This window comes from Falco peregrinus, chromosome 5 (genome assembly GCF_023634155.1).
Source record: "Falco peregrinus isolate bFalPer1 chromosome 5, bFalPer1.pri, whole genome shotgun sequence".
Classification (NCBI taxonomy): domain Eukaryota; kingdom Metazoa; phylum Chordata; class Aves; order Falconiformes; family Falconidae; genus Falco; species Falco peregrinus.
In genome coordinates this window covers 91,168,129-91,184,728 of record NC_073725.1, presented here as the reverse complement: position 1 = coordinate 91,184,728, position 16,600 = coordinate 91,168,129, and the positions used below count along the sequence as shown (strand labels likewise).

Below are 16,600 nucleotides of genomic sequence, written 5' to 3'. Positions count from 1 at the left end.
AGGCCAACCTGGGACAAGCAGGCTCAGGCAGCAGCTGCACTGGAGCCACACCACAGCCTGCATGTAGGTACCAAGCCACAGCCTTTCCCTTGGCCATTCACAACATCCACCCGAGTCTGGTTTTTTTACGCTTTATTAAACACATCCTGGATGTAGAAGCTAGTTTATTCATTCTCCTCGCTGCGCAGTCTGGCATTGGGATTGGTGATCTTGATGGCAAGCTGAGCAGCCCTCTCCACAATGATCTTCCGGTTTTTAGAAGACACGTTGTGAGCAATCTCTGCACAGTATGACCTGTCAGAACAGACCGCATGTCAGCTCAGCTCTGACAGCAGCCAAAGCAAAGCACTCCAGAGCTATCCTGCAGGCAGTGCTCCAGTGTGGAAGCGTCACCACACAAGAGCCGAGCCACATGCCTGTCTCCTGTTGCCCAGCCCAACACCAAGCAGGAGCCCCCTCTGTGCCCTCCCATCCACTGCACCACAGAACTAAGGAAACAGAGACAGCTTTTATGCTCTTGAAAGCGAGAGCTTCACTCACCTCCATCCCACCCCGATTGTGCCACCTTTTCACCTTCCGACCCAGCACCGTGGGGGCCGGGCAGCACACACCCCCAGTGCAGGCCGCAGAGCTGCCAGTGACCACTCCGCGCAGGGCAGGGCACACGCAGGCCCTGCACACTTACTTGTTGCTCATCATGAGCACTTCCAGCTCTTTCACATTGTGGACCAGGAACTTTCTGAACCCCGTAGGCAGCATGTGCTTTGTCTTCTTGTTGCTGCCATAGCCAATGTTGGGCATCAGGATCTGACCCTTGAACCGCCGGCGAACTCGGTTATCAATACCTCTTGGCTTGCGCCAGTTGCGCTGAAAAAATGCAGAAAACAAAATTTAGCAGTTACAGACTGAGATCAGTCTAAAAACTCAGGCCTCAAGGTAACAGCTGTGGCCAAAACCAATCCCCCAGCAGATCCACCGTGCCGCGAGTTGCAGCACGACCCACTGTTTCAACACTGACCCCTTCTGCTTTAATTCACCATCAAACCCAAAAGCAACCGCATCCGGCTGGCCCAGAATGCATTTTCTAATGTGCTCCCTAGCACTTTGTACCTTGATCTTGACATAGCGATCGGACTGATGGCGGATGAATTTCTTGGTCCTCTTCTTGACGATCTTAGGTTTCACGAGAGGCCTGAGGGCAGGCATGGTGTCTAAGAGGAACAGAATCGGATGAGAAGGGGAGCCCACGGCACACGCGACGCCCCGTCCCGCTCAGGGCGCGTGTGGCAGGCTACCTTCCGCTCGCGGGCCACTGGGGAGGCTGGCGACGGAATGGGCATTCACCTGCGGCTCTCTCCCTCCCGCCTCCGAAGCTGGACGAGCACAGGGAGCTCTCCAGATGCGATCCAGGGAGGTCAGGCGCTGCCGGGCCCGCCCCCGCCGCGTTCCCCAGCCCACAACCCGCCGCCACCGGCCCCTCCTCCCCTGGCCGCGGCGCGGCGCCCGGGCCCACCGCAGGCGCAGCTCCCGCCGCCCCCCCCGCCCCGGGCCGCACGGCCCCCGCAGTAACGCGCAGAGCGGTAGCTCTGGCGGCCACTCGCCGGCTGCGCTCAGCCGAGACGCCCCGGCGGCCCTCGCCTGCCCCGGCGGCCCTCGCCTGCCCCGGCGGCCCTCGCCTGCCCCGGCGGCCCTCGCCTGCCCCGGCGGCCCTCGCCTGCCCCGGCGGCCCTCGCCTGCCCCGGCGGCCCTCGCCTGCCCCGGCGGCCCTCGCCTGCCCCGGCGGCCCTCGCCTGCCCCGGCGGCCCCCGGCCCAGCCGCCGCTGTCCCGGCGGACAGAGCGAGGCCAGCCGCAAGCCCCGGGGCCGGGGGGAACCGGGGCGGGCCGGGCGGCGGCCCACGGGGGGCGGATGGCCGCCGATGGGCACTTACCGGGGCCTCGGTGCCGCCGTCCGCCGCTGGCCCCGCCGAGAGAGGGAGGGGCCTCGCGCGCAGGGCCTTATGGGACACGAGGGCGGTCCTGGCAGGGCCGTGCGGCGCCGCGCCCGCGCGGGGCGGGCCCCGGGCGCTCGCCGAGCCCCGAGCCGACGCCGGGCAGGGGGCGCGGGGCGGGCTCCGTCCGTCGGGGAACGTCCCGGGAGAACGGATGGGCGATTCCCTCCCACTCCGAGCTGTGCCGCTTGTACTGCGCTGCCAGGACCTGCCCGGCGTCACTCCCGCCAGGCCGCGTGCCCGAGCGCCGCTTCCGCCAGCCCCGCTGAGCGCTCGGGCGCCACCTGGCCGCCCCCGCCCCGCCCCCTCCGGCCGCGGGGGCCCCGCCCTGCCCGAGGCCGCGCCTGGCGGCCGGGGCGCTGCACGGGCCGGGCCGGGCCCGCTCGCTTTCAGCCGGGAGCGGAGATTACTCGGGCATCTGCGCTCCGCAGGCCGCGCCCTGACGCACTGTGCCGAGGCGCGATACCGGTCAAACGCTCGCCACAGGCTGGCGGCGACGGCCGCGCTCCCGGCAGCTGGTGGCCCACGCGCGGCCCGACAGCGGCAGCGACTGCCCTCCGCCAGCCCGGGGTGGGCCGCGGGGACGAGCTGGTACAGGCCGGGGGGATGCCGCGCCCCCCCGCAGGCAGCGGTGGCCGGTATGAGCCCCACTGGAGGCAGTGAGCCCCCCTGCGAGCTCCCTGCCCAGCCGGGGCGGCGCAGAAGGAGCAGACTCTGCCGAAACGAAACGGGGGAACATTTATTAACAAGTGCAGGGGTTTCACAGGGCTCGGGCAGGCCTCCAGCTGGGGTCACGCACGGGAGCATGCGCCAGCCGCGGTGCTGAGCCAGCTGGCCAGGACGGGGGGACGTGCGGCTGCCCTCAGTCTATGCTCAGCCTCTCCCGGTTCTCCCGGAGCCAGGCGTGGTACACATTTAACTTGTGGTCCTGCGGCTGTACCTAAAACACAGCAAAAATGTTTAACATTTACTAAAATCCCTTCTGTTAAAACACCTCGTGCTCTGGCACGTTTCCCGCCCCAGCCCAGGACCCCATGCAGGGAGCAGTGAAAGGCCACACTGCGCAAAACAAAGAACACGGCTCCCGGTCAGCCCCGCAGCCACCCCCACCCCTCTGTGAATCAGGACAGGGGGTCCTATGCCAGAGAGTGAAGCAGCCCCTCGAGTGCCCCTCACAGTCGTCTGCCACAAGAGGACCTCAGCACGCCAAAGGCCCCACCAACACGGACCTCGAAGGGATCTGGCTGGCAGGAACCGTAAGGACACCAGTTCTTAACTAGAGCAGGGAAAAGACTTTCACCCCCACATCAAGGAAATAAGCAAAAACAGTCAAAGCAGAAAACTACAGGGGGGGAAAAATTAAGGCGACAAGTCTTCATTTATAGGTTCAGACTTGCAAAAGTCATGTTCTGGGAATTCAACCTACCAAAGATATAAAATGCCCTATCCTTTCCCTTTTTAAATCCAAGGGAGTCCACAGATGCAAAGTCCATGATGCCAAAGGACAGAGCCCTGCTGCCAGCAGCGCATGGTGGACCAGACCCCAGCAGCTCGGGCACACCACCCACCTCCTTCCATTCATTGACACAGAAGATTCTGTAGGAGTCGTTCCCGTACTTCCCGATCCCATGCAGCTCGATGGGGTACTTCCACTGCTTGCTCAGGTACTCATCTGCAACGTACAGTCACAGACTTCACTGCCTGCAGGCGGGCAGGTCGCAGAAAGCAACTCTGAACAAAATCCTGATTCTCTGTTATTGTAACACATTTCCACTTTGGAACTTTTTAAATGAAGAACACAAGTTTTAGCTATTTCCTGGTGAAACTAGGTGATGAATCCCTATGGGGTACATCTCAAACATCTTGTAAACAAATCACTGCGGGTGAGTTTTTATTACACCTCTCTCCTCAGAACCCACAGCAGAATACTTTTAGTCTAAGTACAGAAAATACCAGAATCTTAGAAAAATTCTGGCTAGAAAGGCCTTCTGGAGGTCACCTGATGCAAAACAGAGAAAAGCCACCTTATGACAGTGCTGCAAAACACAAACCCAGTCTTACAGAAAGGTTTAGGTTGGAAAAGATCCTTTAAGATCAAGTCCAACCATCCTGCAGGCATATATTTTTCCACTCAAAGTTGTCTCTCAGACAAAGGTCTCTTGCAGAACTCATTATGTAAGTTACTTCATTCTCAAAGACAACAGGATCAGCAGCTTTGCATATGTAAGACCAACACATCCCAAAGCTGCATAAAATAAATCATCACCAGTATTTGTCAAACAGTAATAAAAGTGGCAGAGCACTGTTTGAAGACAATGCTGTTTGCCTTGCCAGTATAATTTAGACCGTTCCACAGACACATTCAGGAAAACCTACCTGAGAACTTGATGATGGTTTTTGCTCTGAGTTCGTAGAGGCCAAGAGGTTTGAGCAGATGTGACATTTCTTTCCAGTCTGCAGCCCTGGTTATTTCAGGGGAAGGATACTTCTTAAGGAACTCCCAGAGCACAGGAATCGCCATTTTGCCTAGTGAAAGAACCCATCATGAGGGCTGGGTGGGTAATTTTCTTTTTTTATTACCTATGTGTACTTTTTGAAGTAGAGCTTTTTCAGAGGCAAGAGTTAGAAATTAAAGATGTTTTTACACTGTTAATATACACTGTATATTAACATGAGTTAATATATATTTATTCTTTCTTAATATATATTTATTCTTTCATTAATGCCATTAAAAATGGCAGCTGTTCTGACCCTGTAACACCACTCCAACACTTACACAACACAAAATTTTACTGTTCCATTTACCTGAAGTTTTATTGAGAAATATGGTTGCAATGAGAAGTTTCCATGGATCATGGAAAAGTGTTTCTTGGACCAGGTTAAAAGGAGAACGTGGAGGAGTCCATTTTCTGAAAGCCTTCCTTCTAGGTGGGCTGGGAGCTGTACACAGAGGCAATACAGGAAAATTTACTGGACAGTAAAGGATAGATTTACCTATTTAAATGAAAACAATAATAAAAAATATTAAAAAAAAAAGAGACCACCCTTTGAAGCAGATTCATCTTTGTTGGAGCACCACATGGGGATGGAGCAATGGCAATTCCCACAAAAATTTTACCTAAATGCAGGGGACTATGTGTCCCCCAGTACAGACTGCAGTAAGTCAAGGCTGCCTCTGCGTGCCCCCACATTCCATGTTACATATATTTTCTGAGGAGAGATGCCCTCCCCAGCCACTGCCATGCTCCTGCGCAGGTACAGAGCAGCAGCCACTGGGTACAGGGTCTCCCCTTGACAGGGGAAACACCTCAGCAGTCTGAAGAGAACTTCCCCAAAGCCCATTCACCCCAGCACCTTGCAGCTGCTGCAAGAGCTGCCAAGGCGTTGCATACCAGCCTTAACGGCTATTTGCCAGATACAAACCACTGAGGTTTAAAACAGGACATGATGAACACCCGTGCAGTAAGCCAAGCTCTCTAATGCCACCTGAGCAAGACCAGCCTAAAACTGGAAGAAATTTTCCATAACATCACTCGATCTTCAGCCATCCTATTCCTCCTCCACAAAAAAAACACCTATTTCCCTCAAGAATATCATACCTTCTTTACTGTATCTACTTGAAAAATACGGGCTCGTTTTCCTCCTATCCACTTGTGCTCGTGGTATAGACTCTTCTGTAAAAAATAAAAAGTTTGCAGTAAAAAGAAAAGAAATAAAGTATTTTGCTGCCATGTTTCATAGGCTATTTCTATTTTACGTTGTGATGGAAATACAAGGATTTCTTGTAATTGTACAGAACATAAACGTGCTTTAGATTCACTCCAGGGCTCCCTCTGTACTTCAACTCTACAAGAAATCCTCAGTAGATAAACTGTTACTTTGCCACAGTCTGAGGAAACAGGCTCAAACTACAACCAAGGATTAAATGTTGTCCACACACTCTAGCACATGAAACAAGATAAAACGAGCCTTTTTTAAGAATCAAACTGACCAACTGTGCAACAACATTAAAACTTAGTGAAGCGAAGGTAACGAACATTATTACATTATACTAAAGAGATCTGTAGAGTAAGTTCCAGTTGTGAATAGATCTGCATTAAGTTAAATGCTGCTGGATAAAAAAATGAGTCAGATTCAGATGTCAAAGCAGCTTGACCTGAAACAATACTTTGCTCCTACAGTTACGAGAACCCCTGGCAGAATGTTAGGAACATATTCTGCCTCAAAACCACATACATACCTGGCATCATTTTAACTGCTGTGAAGTTTGTCTTATCACACAGCTGCAAGATGTTAGCATCCGTTTCAGTGTCAGATTTAAAATCCTGGTTACCCGGCCTCCTTTGATCTGTCTCTTTCTGTATTTTGAATCCGCTGGTTCTCTCCTCAGATCTTGCGGAGGATGCGTCATTAGAACCTGTCTCCACACATTCCTCCTCTGCCAGGCTCTCCAGCTCCCTTTGTGAGAGAGCTGTCACTGACCTCAACTGTGCATCTGACCTTGACCTGGACATTCGTAACAGAGCTCTTCCTGCATCCACAGGGTCTGCATTCTGATCATCTACGCCCTGACTATCAGTGACACACCTGTCTTTCCTTCTACAAAATTTCTTGTTTTGAAGGCACTCAGTTTCCTGTTTGTTACATACTCTTCTCCGTCTTTTGGTTTGGGTATTATCTTGGTTCCTCTTTTCTGAGCTCTTTCTAGTTTTCTTATTCTGAACACTTTTTCCACCTGCCCCTTTTTTGGTTTTCAAACAGTCCTCTGGGTTTATGCCTCTCATGATCAAATCTTCACTTTCCAGAGTGAACGTAACTTCTCCCAGGTTTTCATTTCCAGTCTGAATATTTTGAATTCCATCCTCTGCGCTGTTTCGTACACTGAGGTCTTGCACTTGACTGTGACAATCCTCACTCTCTAAAACAGTTCTCACAGCTTCTGTGGCGTATTTTTTCACCCTTGAACGTGTACTCTGATAAGGAGCTGTAAAATCAAAATCTTTTGCTTTTAGTGTCGTCTCCCCAGTTTTCCGAAAATACTCCACAAGTGCAATTTTCGATCTTAGGTTATTTCCTTCAGGACTGTGGTATGATAGAAAAGTAAGTTAGTGGTGACTTCTTCATTCTCTCACTCCTCACTTAAAAAAGTATTCTAGCAATTAAGAAAACAAATAAACAAAAAAATGACAAAAAACGGTTGACAGGGTGATGTCAATGCAAGTTTCTGTGACTTTACAAAACAGTTTACAGACAATCTCGCACACATTGCACACTTCGCCTCCCGCACTCCGCACACAGGGGTTTAAGTGCGAGTGAAGCCTGCGCCGGGGGCAGGGCTGTGCCCAGGGGCGGCAGCGGCCCCCGCCCGGGCCAGCCCTCCGGCTCCGGCCTCACCGGACAAAGGGCACCGACCCCCACGCCATCCTGCCCGGCTGCCTTCGCCTGGCCACCTTCTGCCAGTCGCCGGGGACGGCGCCGGGCCCGGCCGCGGCCCGCTGCCTCGCCAGCCCGCTCTCCGCCGCGGCGCCGGAGCCCTCGCCGCTGGGGCCGGGCCCGGGCCCGGCCCCGTCTCGGCTGCCGCCCGGGAGGCTGCGCGGGGAAGGAGCCGCGCGGGTGGGCCCTGCTCCGAGCGGGGGGGGCCTCGCGGCGCGGCGAGCCCAGGTCCGGGCTTGGGCCCCACGGAGCAGCGGGTCGGGCCCGGTCCGGCCGGGTGCAGCCTCAGGCCCAACGCCGCTCTGCGAGGACCACCTGCCGCCATCGCCGCCATCGCCGCCATCGCCGCCACCCCCACCCCGCGGGCCGCCCCGGCCCCTACCCGCGGGCCGCCGCTGCCATCCCGTCAGCCTCCATTACGTGACGCCCTACGGCGCGCAAGCGCAGCCCCGCCCCGCGCAAGCGCAGCCCCGCCCCGCGCAAGCGCAGCCCCGCCCCGCGCAAGCGCAGCCCCGCCCCGCGCAAGCGCAGCCCCGCCCCGCGCAAGCGCAGCCCCGCCCCGCGCAAGCGCAGCCCCGCCCCGCGCAAGCGCAGCCCCGCCCCGCGCAAGCGCAGCCCCGCCCCGCGCAAGCGCAGCCCCGCCCCGCGCAAGCGCAGCCCCGCGCCGCTGGCGGGAGCCCCCTACCGTGGCGGCGGCCCGGCGCGGCCCCGGGCGCAGGCGCGTTGCCCGTGGCGCCGGCGGCGGGTGTAAACAAGCGTGCGGCGGCGGTGCTGACGCGGGGTTGTGAGGGGCGGCCTGGCCCAGCCCGGCCCGGCCCGGCCCGGGGGATGCGGGCCGCGCTCACCTGGCGCGACAAGGCTGAGCAGTGGTGAGCGGCCCGGGGGGCATCAGCCGTGCCGCTACGATCCGCGGCGCAGCGAGGCGCCCGCGCCCCGCCCCCGGCCTGTGAGGAGAGGCGGCGGCCTGCCGGCGGTGGGGGAGCGGGCCGGGAGCGGGCCGGCTGCAGCCTGGCTGCCGATCGGGGTGTGCCGAGGAGCGGGGCCGGGCACGGCAGCGGCCCGGGGCAGCTCTTTCGGGCTGCGCTGGGCCCGCCGGCACCGCCCCGTGCCGTGCCCCGCCGCAGGGCCCGTGGGCGGCGGGAGCCCGTGTCCTTGCCCCGGGCAGGCATTCTGCTGCCCCCCGGGCAGGGCAGCGGCACTCCTGCAGCGCCCGGCTGATGCCCGCGGTCCCCAGTAATGCAGAGTCCTTTGTGGGGGTTGGTTTTTCTTTTTTTACACGTCACGTTCAGCCGAAGGCCAGCAGGCTGTGCCTGTATCCGTGGTCCTGTATCAAGGGTCCAGGAGCAGGCTCCTTCCTGCCCCCCCCGTGCGTGTTCAGGCCTGGAGCCAGGATGGTGGCCGGTGCCTGGGCTTCTTCCTGGCTGCGGCAGGCGGCCACAGAGGGTGCTCGTAGTTCGGGGAATTTTCTCAGGAGTTCGATATACGCTCAAGTATGCAATTCACCATTTTTTTTAATGCGGCAGCTTTGACATGAAAAGAAATATATTTTCTGCCTACTAATATGGGGTTTTATTGGGGGTGGGTGGTGGTGGTGGTGTTTGTGTTGTGTTTTTTTTCCTCTAGTATTTATGATCTTGCATTCAAACCAGATGGGACTCAACTGATAATTGCTGCTGGAAATAGACTCCTGGTAGGGAAACTTTTTTTTCCTCTTGCCTTTACAACTGAATGAATATGATTTTTTTCACATTAACTTATGAATATAACCTATCAAAAATCCTCTTATCTCTACTCGTCCAGCCTCATAGCTACATACATATTAATGCAGGCTATAAGTGTAAAGTGTTTTGAAGCTTTTTAATGTTTTTTACAAAGTTTTAAGCTCTATTTCCAAAAGTAATGAGATTTAAGTTACTTGCATCATCTCATCCTCTCGCACCTCACCCGGTGGTTTGAAATCCATTAACCTGCATCCACACTTAACACAGTGGCATGGTATACAAATACTGTGTTGTTAAAACTTTCTTAGAATCTCTGTGAAAAGGGTAAAAGAAACTCAAATCAATGTCCCTACTTTGTGAGAAGCTTCCAAGTAGAGCTTTTTGCAGTTCCCTGGGTCTGTTTGTCTCCTGCTTACCCATCAGCGAGAGCAGCTCTGGACCATACTTCTCACTGTTCCTGCAAGGCTTTCATGTGGGGCAGGTGTAGAAACTGCAGGGATGGATAGATGATGGATGGAACAATTACAGAGATCAGAACTGCGGGACAGCAGTCTTTGGATATGTTTATTGATGATCCTTTCCAGTAAAAAATCTACTGCAGAGAAAGGAAGGAAATTTTTAAAACAAGATGGCCAAATGAAGTGTTTGGAAATTTCTTTCGTGCATCTAATTTTCTAATACAGAGTCTTCTTTCTGAGAAGTATTTAATTAAGGAAAGCTTCTTCACTTTAAAATGTTTTGTCTTGCACGGACTGCATGCTATGCAAAAATGCAAACATGTAAGTGTATAATCTTGGTGGCCTTCAGTAATTTTATATCCTGGTCCTCACTGGAAGACTTTTTAATGTATGGGGCTTGTGTTTGTATGTTTGGTTTTGATTTTATTTTATTTTTTCCCTTTGTTTAAATAGGTGTATGATACTTCTGATGGAACCTTAATTCAACCTTTGAAAGGACATAAGGACACTGTATACTGTGTGGCTTATGCTAAAGATGGTAAATATCACTTTGAGGGGGAGGTGAGCTTTGTTAGTCTGGTTTGTGAAGTGCCTATCTTCCATTTCTTGTTGCTAATTTATACATAGAGAAATCAGGGTTGGTTGTTTCAGTAATAGTATCCTGAAGGTGTGTAAGTGCTGGTGTTTTGTTTGTTTCTTTTGAATGGAGAGTCTGAACTGCCATACAAATGCTACATGCAGAAGTACCATATTTTTACATGTAAGGCTACCTGTTAATCCAAGACCGGTAGTCCCCACTTCCCCTCTCCCACTTACTTCAGTGATGGTTAAGTTTATATTTGTGGGGTAACATGAAGAGAAGGCTTACCCCAGAGATCTTTCTAGACAGAGACCTCTTTCTAGTAGTCTACCTGCCTCTGATTTTTATTCCCCATAGTTCCACTATCCCAAAGCTTCCTGATCTTCTGATCCTTCATGCAGATCCTCACTACAGACTTTATTCTGCTTCCAGTTCTTTTATTGTCTCTGATTCTTGTTCTGTGGGGGCTTACTGTCTGTGGGCTCAGAGGACTTCCTCTCAAATACTGCTGTTTAAGTCACAAGGGATACCTGTGAGGATGTGCCATTTTTCCCTTGGCACTGTTAACATAAATCTCCAGCCTGTGGCTGACAGTATTGGAAAGACTGGCTACATGCTTGCATGGCTGGGCTTTAATGAGGCATGCTGTGTTATTGGAGTTTCACGTAGTTGAAGTGCAGTCACATCAAGGCACTTGTAGTGTTAGGCCCTTTACTACTTGAGCCTTGTCAAGTTTAAGAACTTCTTGCTCTCTCTTTGATTGAGTATGTAGAGTGAAAGTGATTCTTGTATGTGCGGGATTTAAATTGTATCTAATTCCTAGGCAAACGTTTTGCATCTGGCTCCGCTGATAAAAGCGTGATAATTTGGACTTCAAAGTTAGAAGGAATTTTGAAATACACGTAAGTGATGCCTTTCAGTTCTGCGCCTCTCAAAAGCGGACTTTGATTATGCACTTCTGCTGTCAAAGAGTATGTGCCATTAGATTTGGAAGAAGGTTGACTAAGGTCAGAGAAAATGCCAGGGGATAATAAGAGAGGGAAGAGCAAAAGAACAGTTGAAGTATCTGAATGAGGGAAGAAAGCAATTAAATTCATAAAAGAGGGTGGGAAGTCTCGATAAATCTCTGAATTTAGAGGGCTGGCAGAGAACTGGGGAAGCTCAGTATAGCTCAGAATAAAATGAAATAAAATATGACCTTGTATTATAAACAAAATTAATTTAATTTGGTTCAAAGATCAGATTAAAAATAAGGTTTGGTACTTTTGGTGCATTTCCATCTTTCTTTTGGCAGTGTTTTTATGTCATCCCTCTTAAGTGACATCTTCAAATTCTGTTTCAAAATGTATGTGTACATTTATTACTAGATAGTATGCACAAGCTAGTGTACTGCTAGGAGCATACACAAGCACGCTTGTTTTAGAATTTGGCTATAACCTTCAATCATATTTCACAAACTACCATCTATATCCTTTTTTAGCTAATCTTGATGAAATACAGTGAATCCTGCACCTGGAGACAGTTTTTATAAAGTTTATTACTGATTTAGTTTACAGTGATAGCAGGTTAATTTGATATAATATAAACTGATCACATTATTTCTGGCATCTGGTAAATCTTTCAGCTATTTTGCTGAAACTCAGGAAAGGGGACATTTAAGAATGATTTATTGAAATATGATTGTTACTTCATTCTAGGCATAATGACTCTATACAATGTGTTTCATACAATCCTCTTACTCATCAGTTGGCATCCTGCTCTTCCAGTGATTTTGGTATGTCTTCTTTCTCTAACTTTTCCATTAAGCCAGTATATTCTTTTAGTTCTATAGCTAAGCTAACTACAGATAGGTACAGTTCTTTATATCCAGAAGAGATGAGATACAAAGCTACCTAAATTTAAGTAACATTAGATACTTATTTAAATCACTTAAACTCTGTTCGAAAGGGCCATGCAGTGAGGCGCCACAGGATAAAATGTACTACTTCGTTACTTTGATTTTTTGCAGACACCTTCTGTGTTACTTAGATTCCCTGCCCCCCATTTACTGATAAATAATAAGTATTTAAATGCCCTTCTAGCAGTGGCTGAGACTTTGATCCCTCTGAAGTCCCAGCTGAGTTTTCTCACAATACTAGTTTCCAATCTGAACACTAGTTAATGCTTACTTGTAATTTACATTGGCTTTTTGTTTGCTTTAATCAAGGCTTGTGGTCTCCTGAACAGAAGTCAGTCTCTAAACATAAAACTAGCAGTAAGATTACTTGCTGTAGGTAAGTTTTAAGGATTATGTGTATCATTTAAGTTCATTTCAATGCAGACCATTCCAAATAATATGCAAGCTTAAAGAAAAAAAATGTTCAAGTGAAATAGTTCAATGTATGCAAAGACAGTACCTAGTAGTATGGGATGGGCACCTTGCTGTTCAGTAGGATTGTGTACTTTGTGCTGCTTTGGCACTCTCATCGTTATAAACGCTACTCAGGTATTTTAATGCTCCAGTAGGAATATTACTAATATTTGTCAAAGATGATTTGTTCTTTCTTGCATAGTCTTCTCAGGGAGCTTTTTTTTTTTCTTCCCCCTTCTTTTTTAATAGCAAAGGGTTTTGGTTTTTATTTGATACTGTTTATAACTGAATTCTTCTGAAAGTATCAGAGAGGTGTTCTGCTCTTGAGCAAGTGTCTTCTCTCTCCCTCTGTTCAGCCATCTTGTGCAATAATAAAATGAAGGTGGCGGAAAAATAATTATACTTTCCTTTTGTAGAGTTGTTCATCTCCTGTGTTGTTGGTATTTTCAGTAGAAGGCGATATTACTATTATGGGAAACTTGAAGCAAGGGTACATTAATTTGTGTAAAGTCATCCATCTAACTACAGTAGAGATGAGAATAGAAACCAGGTCTCCTCTGTCCTGCACCATGCAATTTTATCTGATCAGTGTTCTAAATGTGTCTTTTAAAACAGTCTGGTCTACTGCCAACACTGTCATCCCCAAAAATGTATCTGTTACTTAGCACATGTTAAAGTACTGCAAGCAGATGATCGCTTTATTTTTTTTTATTTCTACACTTTATTTCTGTGTATATTATAAAATGTTCTTGCTGCAGTGCATGCTGTTGCCATAAATGTGGATTTAGATGCATAAACAAACTGTAGGATTACTGGCTACCTCCCAGAACTCCCTCTTAGATTGAAATACACTTCCATCATCCCTATTTGAGTATGCTCTACCATCCTACCTTCCTGCTGCTTGTTTTTAATAGTTTGCTCTTCAGTATGTATGTGTTTTACCAGCTGGACGAACGATGGCCAGTACCTTGCTTTGGGGATGTTCAATGGCATTGTCAGCATAAGGAATAAAAATGGTGAAGAGAAAGTTAAAATAGAGCGTACAGGTGGTGCTTCATCTCCAATATGGTCAATTTGTTGGAATCCATCCAGGTAAATAATTTCATCCTTCCTTTGCTCATGCTGAATAGATAATCCTTGGCTTATTGATGGTGGAAAGACTTTTATCCCTGCTGAAACAGATTAATGACATGTACCTTACCTTTTTTTTAAGTGATTATGTATTGGAGTTTTGGCTTTGCTGCCAGCCTTTGAGTGGAGAAACTGGGAACAAGTTCCACTTAGATCATAGAATTGTTTGGGTTGGAAAAGACCCTTAAGATCATAGAGGCCAGCTGTTAACCCAGCACTGCCAAGGCCACCACTAACCCATGTCCCTACGCACCACGTCTACGTGTCTTTTAATTACCCCCAGGAATGGAGACCCCACCACTTCCCTGGGCAGCCTGTTCCAATGCTTGATAACCCTTCTGGTGAAGAAATTTTTCCCAATATCTGATCTAAACCTCCCCTGGCACAACCTGAAGCCACTTCCTCTTGTCCTATTGCTTGTTACTTGGTAGAAGAGACCGACCCTCACCTGCCTACAGCCTCCTTTCAGGTGGCTGTAGAGAGAGATAAGGTCCCCCCTGAGCCTCTTACTCTCCAGGCAGAACACCCCCAGTTCCCTCAGCCGCTCCTCACAGGACTTGTGCTCTAAACACCAGCTTTGTTGCTCTTCTTTGGACACGTTCCAGCACCTCGGTGTCTTTCTTGTGGTGAGGGGCCCAAAACTGAACACAGTGTTCAAGGTGCAGCCTCATCAGATCTCAAGAAACATTTTTTTCTTGTGTAGTATTTTATGTGGCTTTTTTTTTTTTTTTTTTTTTGTGGGTGGGGATGTGTGTGGAGTGTGGTCTGTTTGGATCTGGGGGAGATAGAGGGGAACTGTTTTTTCACTTCAGAGGGAATATTGTCCCAGATATGTGAATAAACAATTGCTATTGCAGTAGATGGGAGAATTTTTGTAGTAGAGCAGATGAACAAGAGAAGTCAGTTCACAGCTGTTAGAGGAGATACCAGTATGGAAATCCAGGCCTGGCAGTAGGTAATGTAGTCAGACGACAATGAGCAAGAAGGGATCTCTGTGGATTTCAACTTGTGAGTGAAACTTCAAAGGAGCATATGTATCTATATTATCTGGAAGAGTAATTTATAAAAAGGACGAAAGGCAGGGAGTATTATGCAGGGTGCAAAATCAGATATTAAATAAATAGGAAATTCTACATGAATAGTTGCCTGTATGGTCTGAATTTATTCTGCTAGCATGTGTTCGTTATGAGATAGTTCTTAAGTATGTGATAGCATGTTGCTTTTTCCTACAGGTTACATGCATCATTCATTGAGCAAAGGAGGGTGCTTACTAAACAGCTTTTCATTAGGATTTTTGTCTGCTTCCTTTTTGTTAAAAGGTTTGAATAATTCTAGAGGCATTATTTGCAGCAGAATATTCAGATTACCATCTCCCTTCTTCCTCTCTTCTCCACAGGCAAGAAACTGTGGAGAAGGTGACTCTCATGTTTTGCTCTAAGCTGAGCAGGTCGTGTCAGAGTACCAAAGCTAAAAAATCTGAGACCTGAAGCTTTTCCTTGGGCTACTGCTGTTCTCACACAAACAATTTTTTTTTCCTGATAATCATAGTTTACTCTTGCTCAGCTGTATTGACTTTAATGCTATGGTGGCTTTGTACTACTGCAGCTAAGAATCCAGGCCTAGGTGCTTGATCTGTTTAAGGGACCATTAACTTCACTGTACCCACTGCTTATAGAGCTGTATGTGAAGTAATACATCAAGCTTTGCAGTTATTCCTGTAAAGGAGACTGATTTTTCTTTTGTGCCTCAAGCTGTCTTCCTCAGTTTTAAATGGCGAGATGTATCTACTATCCTTTCAGCCTGTTTGTTTTTTTTTTAAAGAGTAATATGGAGTCAATTCTGCTATCCTATTACTTAGTTGTATTGCTCTAAGAAATTTATTAATAAATTGCTGTAGAATTACTACTTTTTTTTTTTTGTTAGAGATGAACGCAATGATATTTTAGCTGTGGCAGACTGGGGTCAGAAGCTTTCCTTTTACCAGCTTAGTGGCAAACAGGTACGTTTTAGAAAGTGTATTCAAGAGTGGCAGGGTATTTCTGATTCTGCTTTGTGTCCTATATTCAGAGTGTTTGTATACTAGTGCTTTATTAGCTACATTAATATTTTCCCAACCTTTTATGAGTCTACCTTTTTTTTTTTTTTTAACCATCTCTTCCTTCACCTCTTGTTTCTCCTATGGCAACTCAGCTGCTGTCTTACGATTTTTGTAGTAAAACCCTACAACTTTGCTGGCTTGTGATAGGGTTTATTGGTCTGTAGAGGACATCTTTGTATTTTTTGTTAAGGGGTTTTTGTGAGTTGCTTGCATTCTGAGCAGACTGGTTTGGGACTGGAGGGATTCTTGGATGTATTTTAGAACTGCCTTCGGGAATCTTAATATAGCCGGTGGTTCTGGGGTATTGAAAAGTTGCACATGGCCAGAGAGGTGAGAAGAATGGTACCAGTGACAGCACTTGTTGCCTTGGGAAATATGAAATAAGCCTTTTGTTAATGTTTTTGATTTCTTTTTCCCCCCCCTTGTAGATTGGGAAGGACAGAACGCTCAATTTTGATCCGTGCTGTGTTAGCTATTTTACTAAAGGAGAGTATATTTTACTGGGAGGTTCAGATAAACAAGTTTCCCTCTTCACCAAGGATGGTGTGCGTCTTGGTACCATAGGGGAGCAAAGCAGCTGGGTGTGGACGTGCAAAGTTAAACCAGACTCCAACTACGTGGTAAGTACTACATTTCTCTGATGTTTTCACAATTTGTCACATAAGGTAAGACCAAAAATTGCAAACTCAGTTACTTATTCTAGACATTCTTAGTGAGGCAGCAAACCTGAGCAGTGTTTAGTGAGGTACTAGACCTATCACTGAAATTAAAAATATCCTGAACAACGAAAACTTGGGCTGTAAGAAGGCTGTAAATGAGTATAACACCTGTTTTCAGGTG

General features: G+C 48.7%; 3 protein-coding genes across 8 annotated transcripts in view; 1 reads left to right on the top strand and 2 right to left on the bottom strand.

Annotated features, from left to right (window-relative positions):
• Positions 1-117: 117 nt before the first annotated feature.
• Positions 118-2,064, bottom strand: RPL32 (ribosomal protein L32). Its single transcript, XM_055804553.1, has 4 exons — positions 1,930-2,064; positions 1,111-1,211; positions 686-867; positions 118-294 (listed from the first exon to the last, which is right to left on the bottom strand). The coding sequence occupies exons 2-4, from the start codon at positions 1,204-1,206 to the stop codon at positions 165-167; spliced, it is 408 nt and encodes a 135-aa protein (XP_055660528.1). The 5' UTR covers positions 1,207-1,211; positions 1,930-2,064; the 3' UTR covers positions 118-164.
• A 644-nt stretch (positions 2,065-2,708) lies between these two features.
• Positions 2,709-7,889, bottom strand: MBD4 (methyl-CpG binding domain 4, DNA glycosylase). Of its 3 annotated transcripts, XM_055804548.1 has the most exons (7): positions 7,805-7,889; positions 6,230-7,071; positions 5,589-5,663; positions 4,795-4,929; positions 4,366-4,515; positions 3,558-3,661; positions 2,709-2,929 (listed from the first exon to the last, which is right to left on the bottom strand). In XM_055804548.1, the coding sequence occupies exons 1-7, from the start codon at positions 7,837-7,839 to the stop codon at positions 2,852-2,854; spliced, it is 1,419 nt and encodes a 472-aa protein (XP_055660523.1). In that variant the 5' UTR covers positions 7,840-7,889; the 3' UTR covers positions 2,709-2,851. The 3 variants fall into 3 exon arrangements, with proteins under 3 accessions (XP_055660523.1, XP_055660525.1, XP_055660524.1); XM_055804550.1 differs by lacking the exon at positions 2,709-2,929 and having other exon boundaries at positions 3,557-3,690; XM_055804549.1 differs by lacking the exon at positions 2,709-2,929 and having other exon boundaries at positions 3,633-3,770.
• A 236-nt stretch (positions 7,890-8,125) lies between these two features.
• The window catches only part of IFT122 (intraflagellar transport 122), a 33,493-nt gene continuing 25,018 nt past the window's right edge, over positions 8,126-16,600 (top strand). For 2 of the 4 annotated variants that reach the window (XM_055805506.1, XM_055805507.1), the window contains exons 1-9: positions 8,327-8,912; positions 9,046-9,112; positions 10,055-10,139; positions 11,005-11,083; positions 11,879-11,955; positions 12,388-12,454; positions 13,477-13,623; positions 15,586-15,661; positions 16,189-16,380. In XM_055805506.1, coding sequence (XP_055661481.1) covers positions 8,659-8,912; positions 9,046-9,112; positions 10,055-10,139; positions 11,005-11,083; positions 11,879-11,955; positions 12,388-12,454; positions 13,477-13,623; positions 15,586-15,661; positions 16,189-16,380 — 1,044 coding nt within the window. In that variant the 5' untranslated portion in view covers positions 8,327-8,658. Of the gene's footprint in view, positions 8,292-8,326; positions 8,913-9,045; positions 9,113-10,054; positions 10,140-11,004; positions 11,084-11,878; positions 11,956-12,387; positions 12,455-13,476; positions 13,624-15,585; positions 15,662-16,188; positions 16,381-16,600 lie in introns of those variants that run through there. The other 2 variants (XM_055805505.1, XM_013301397.3) reach the window with 2 other exon arrangements.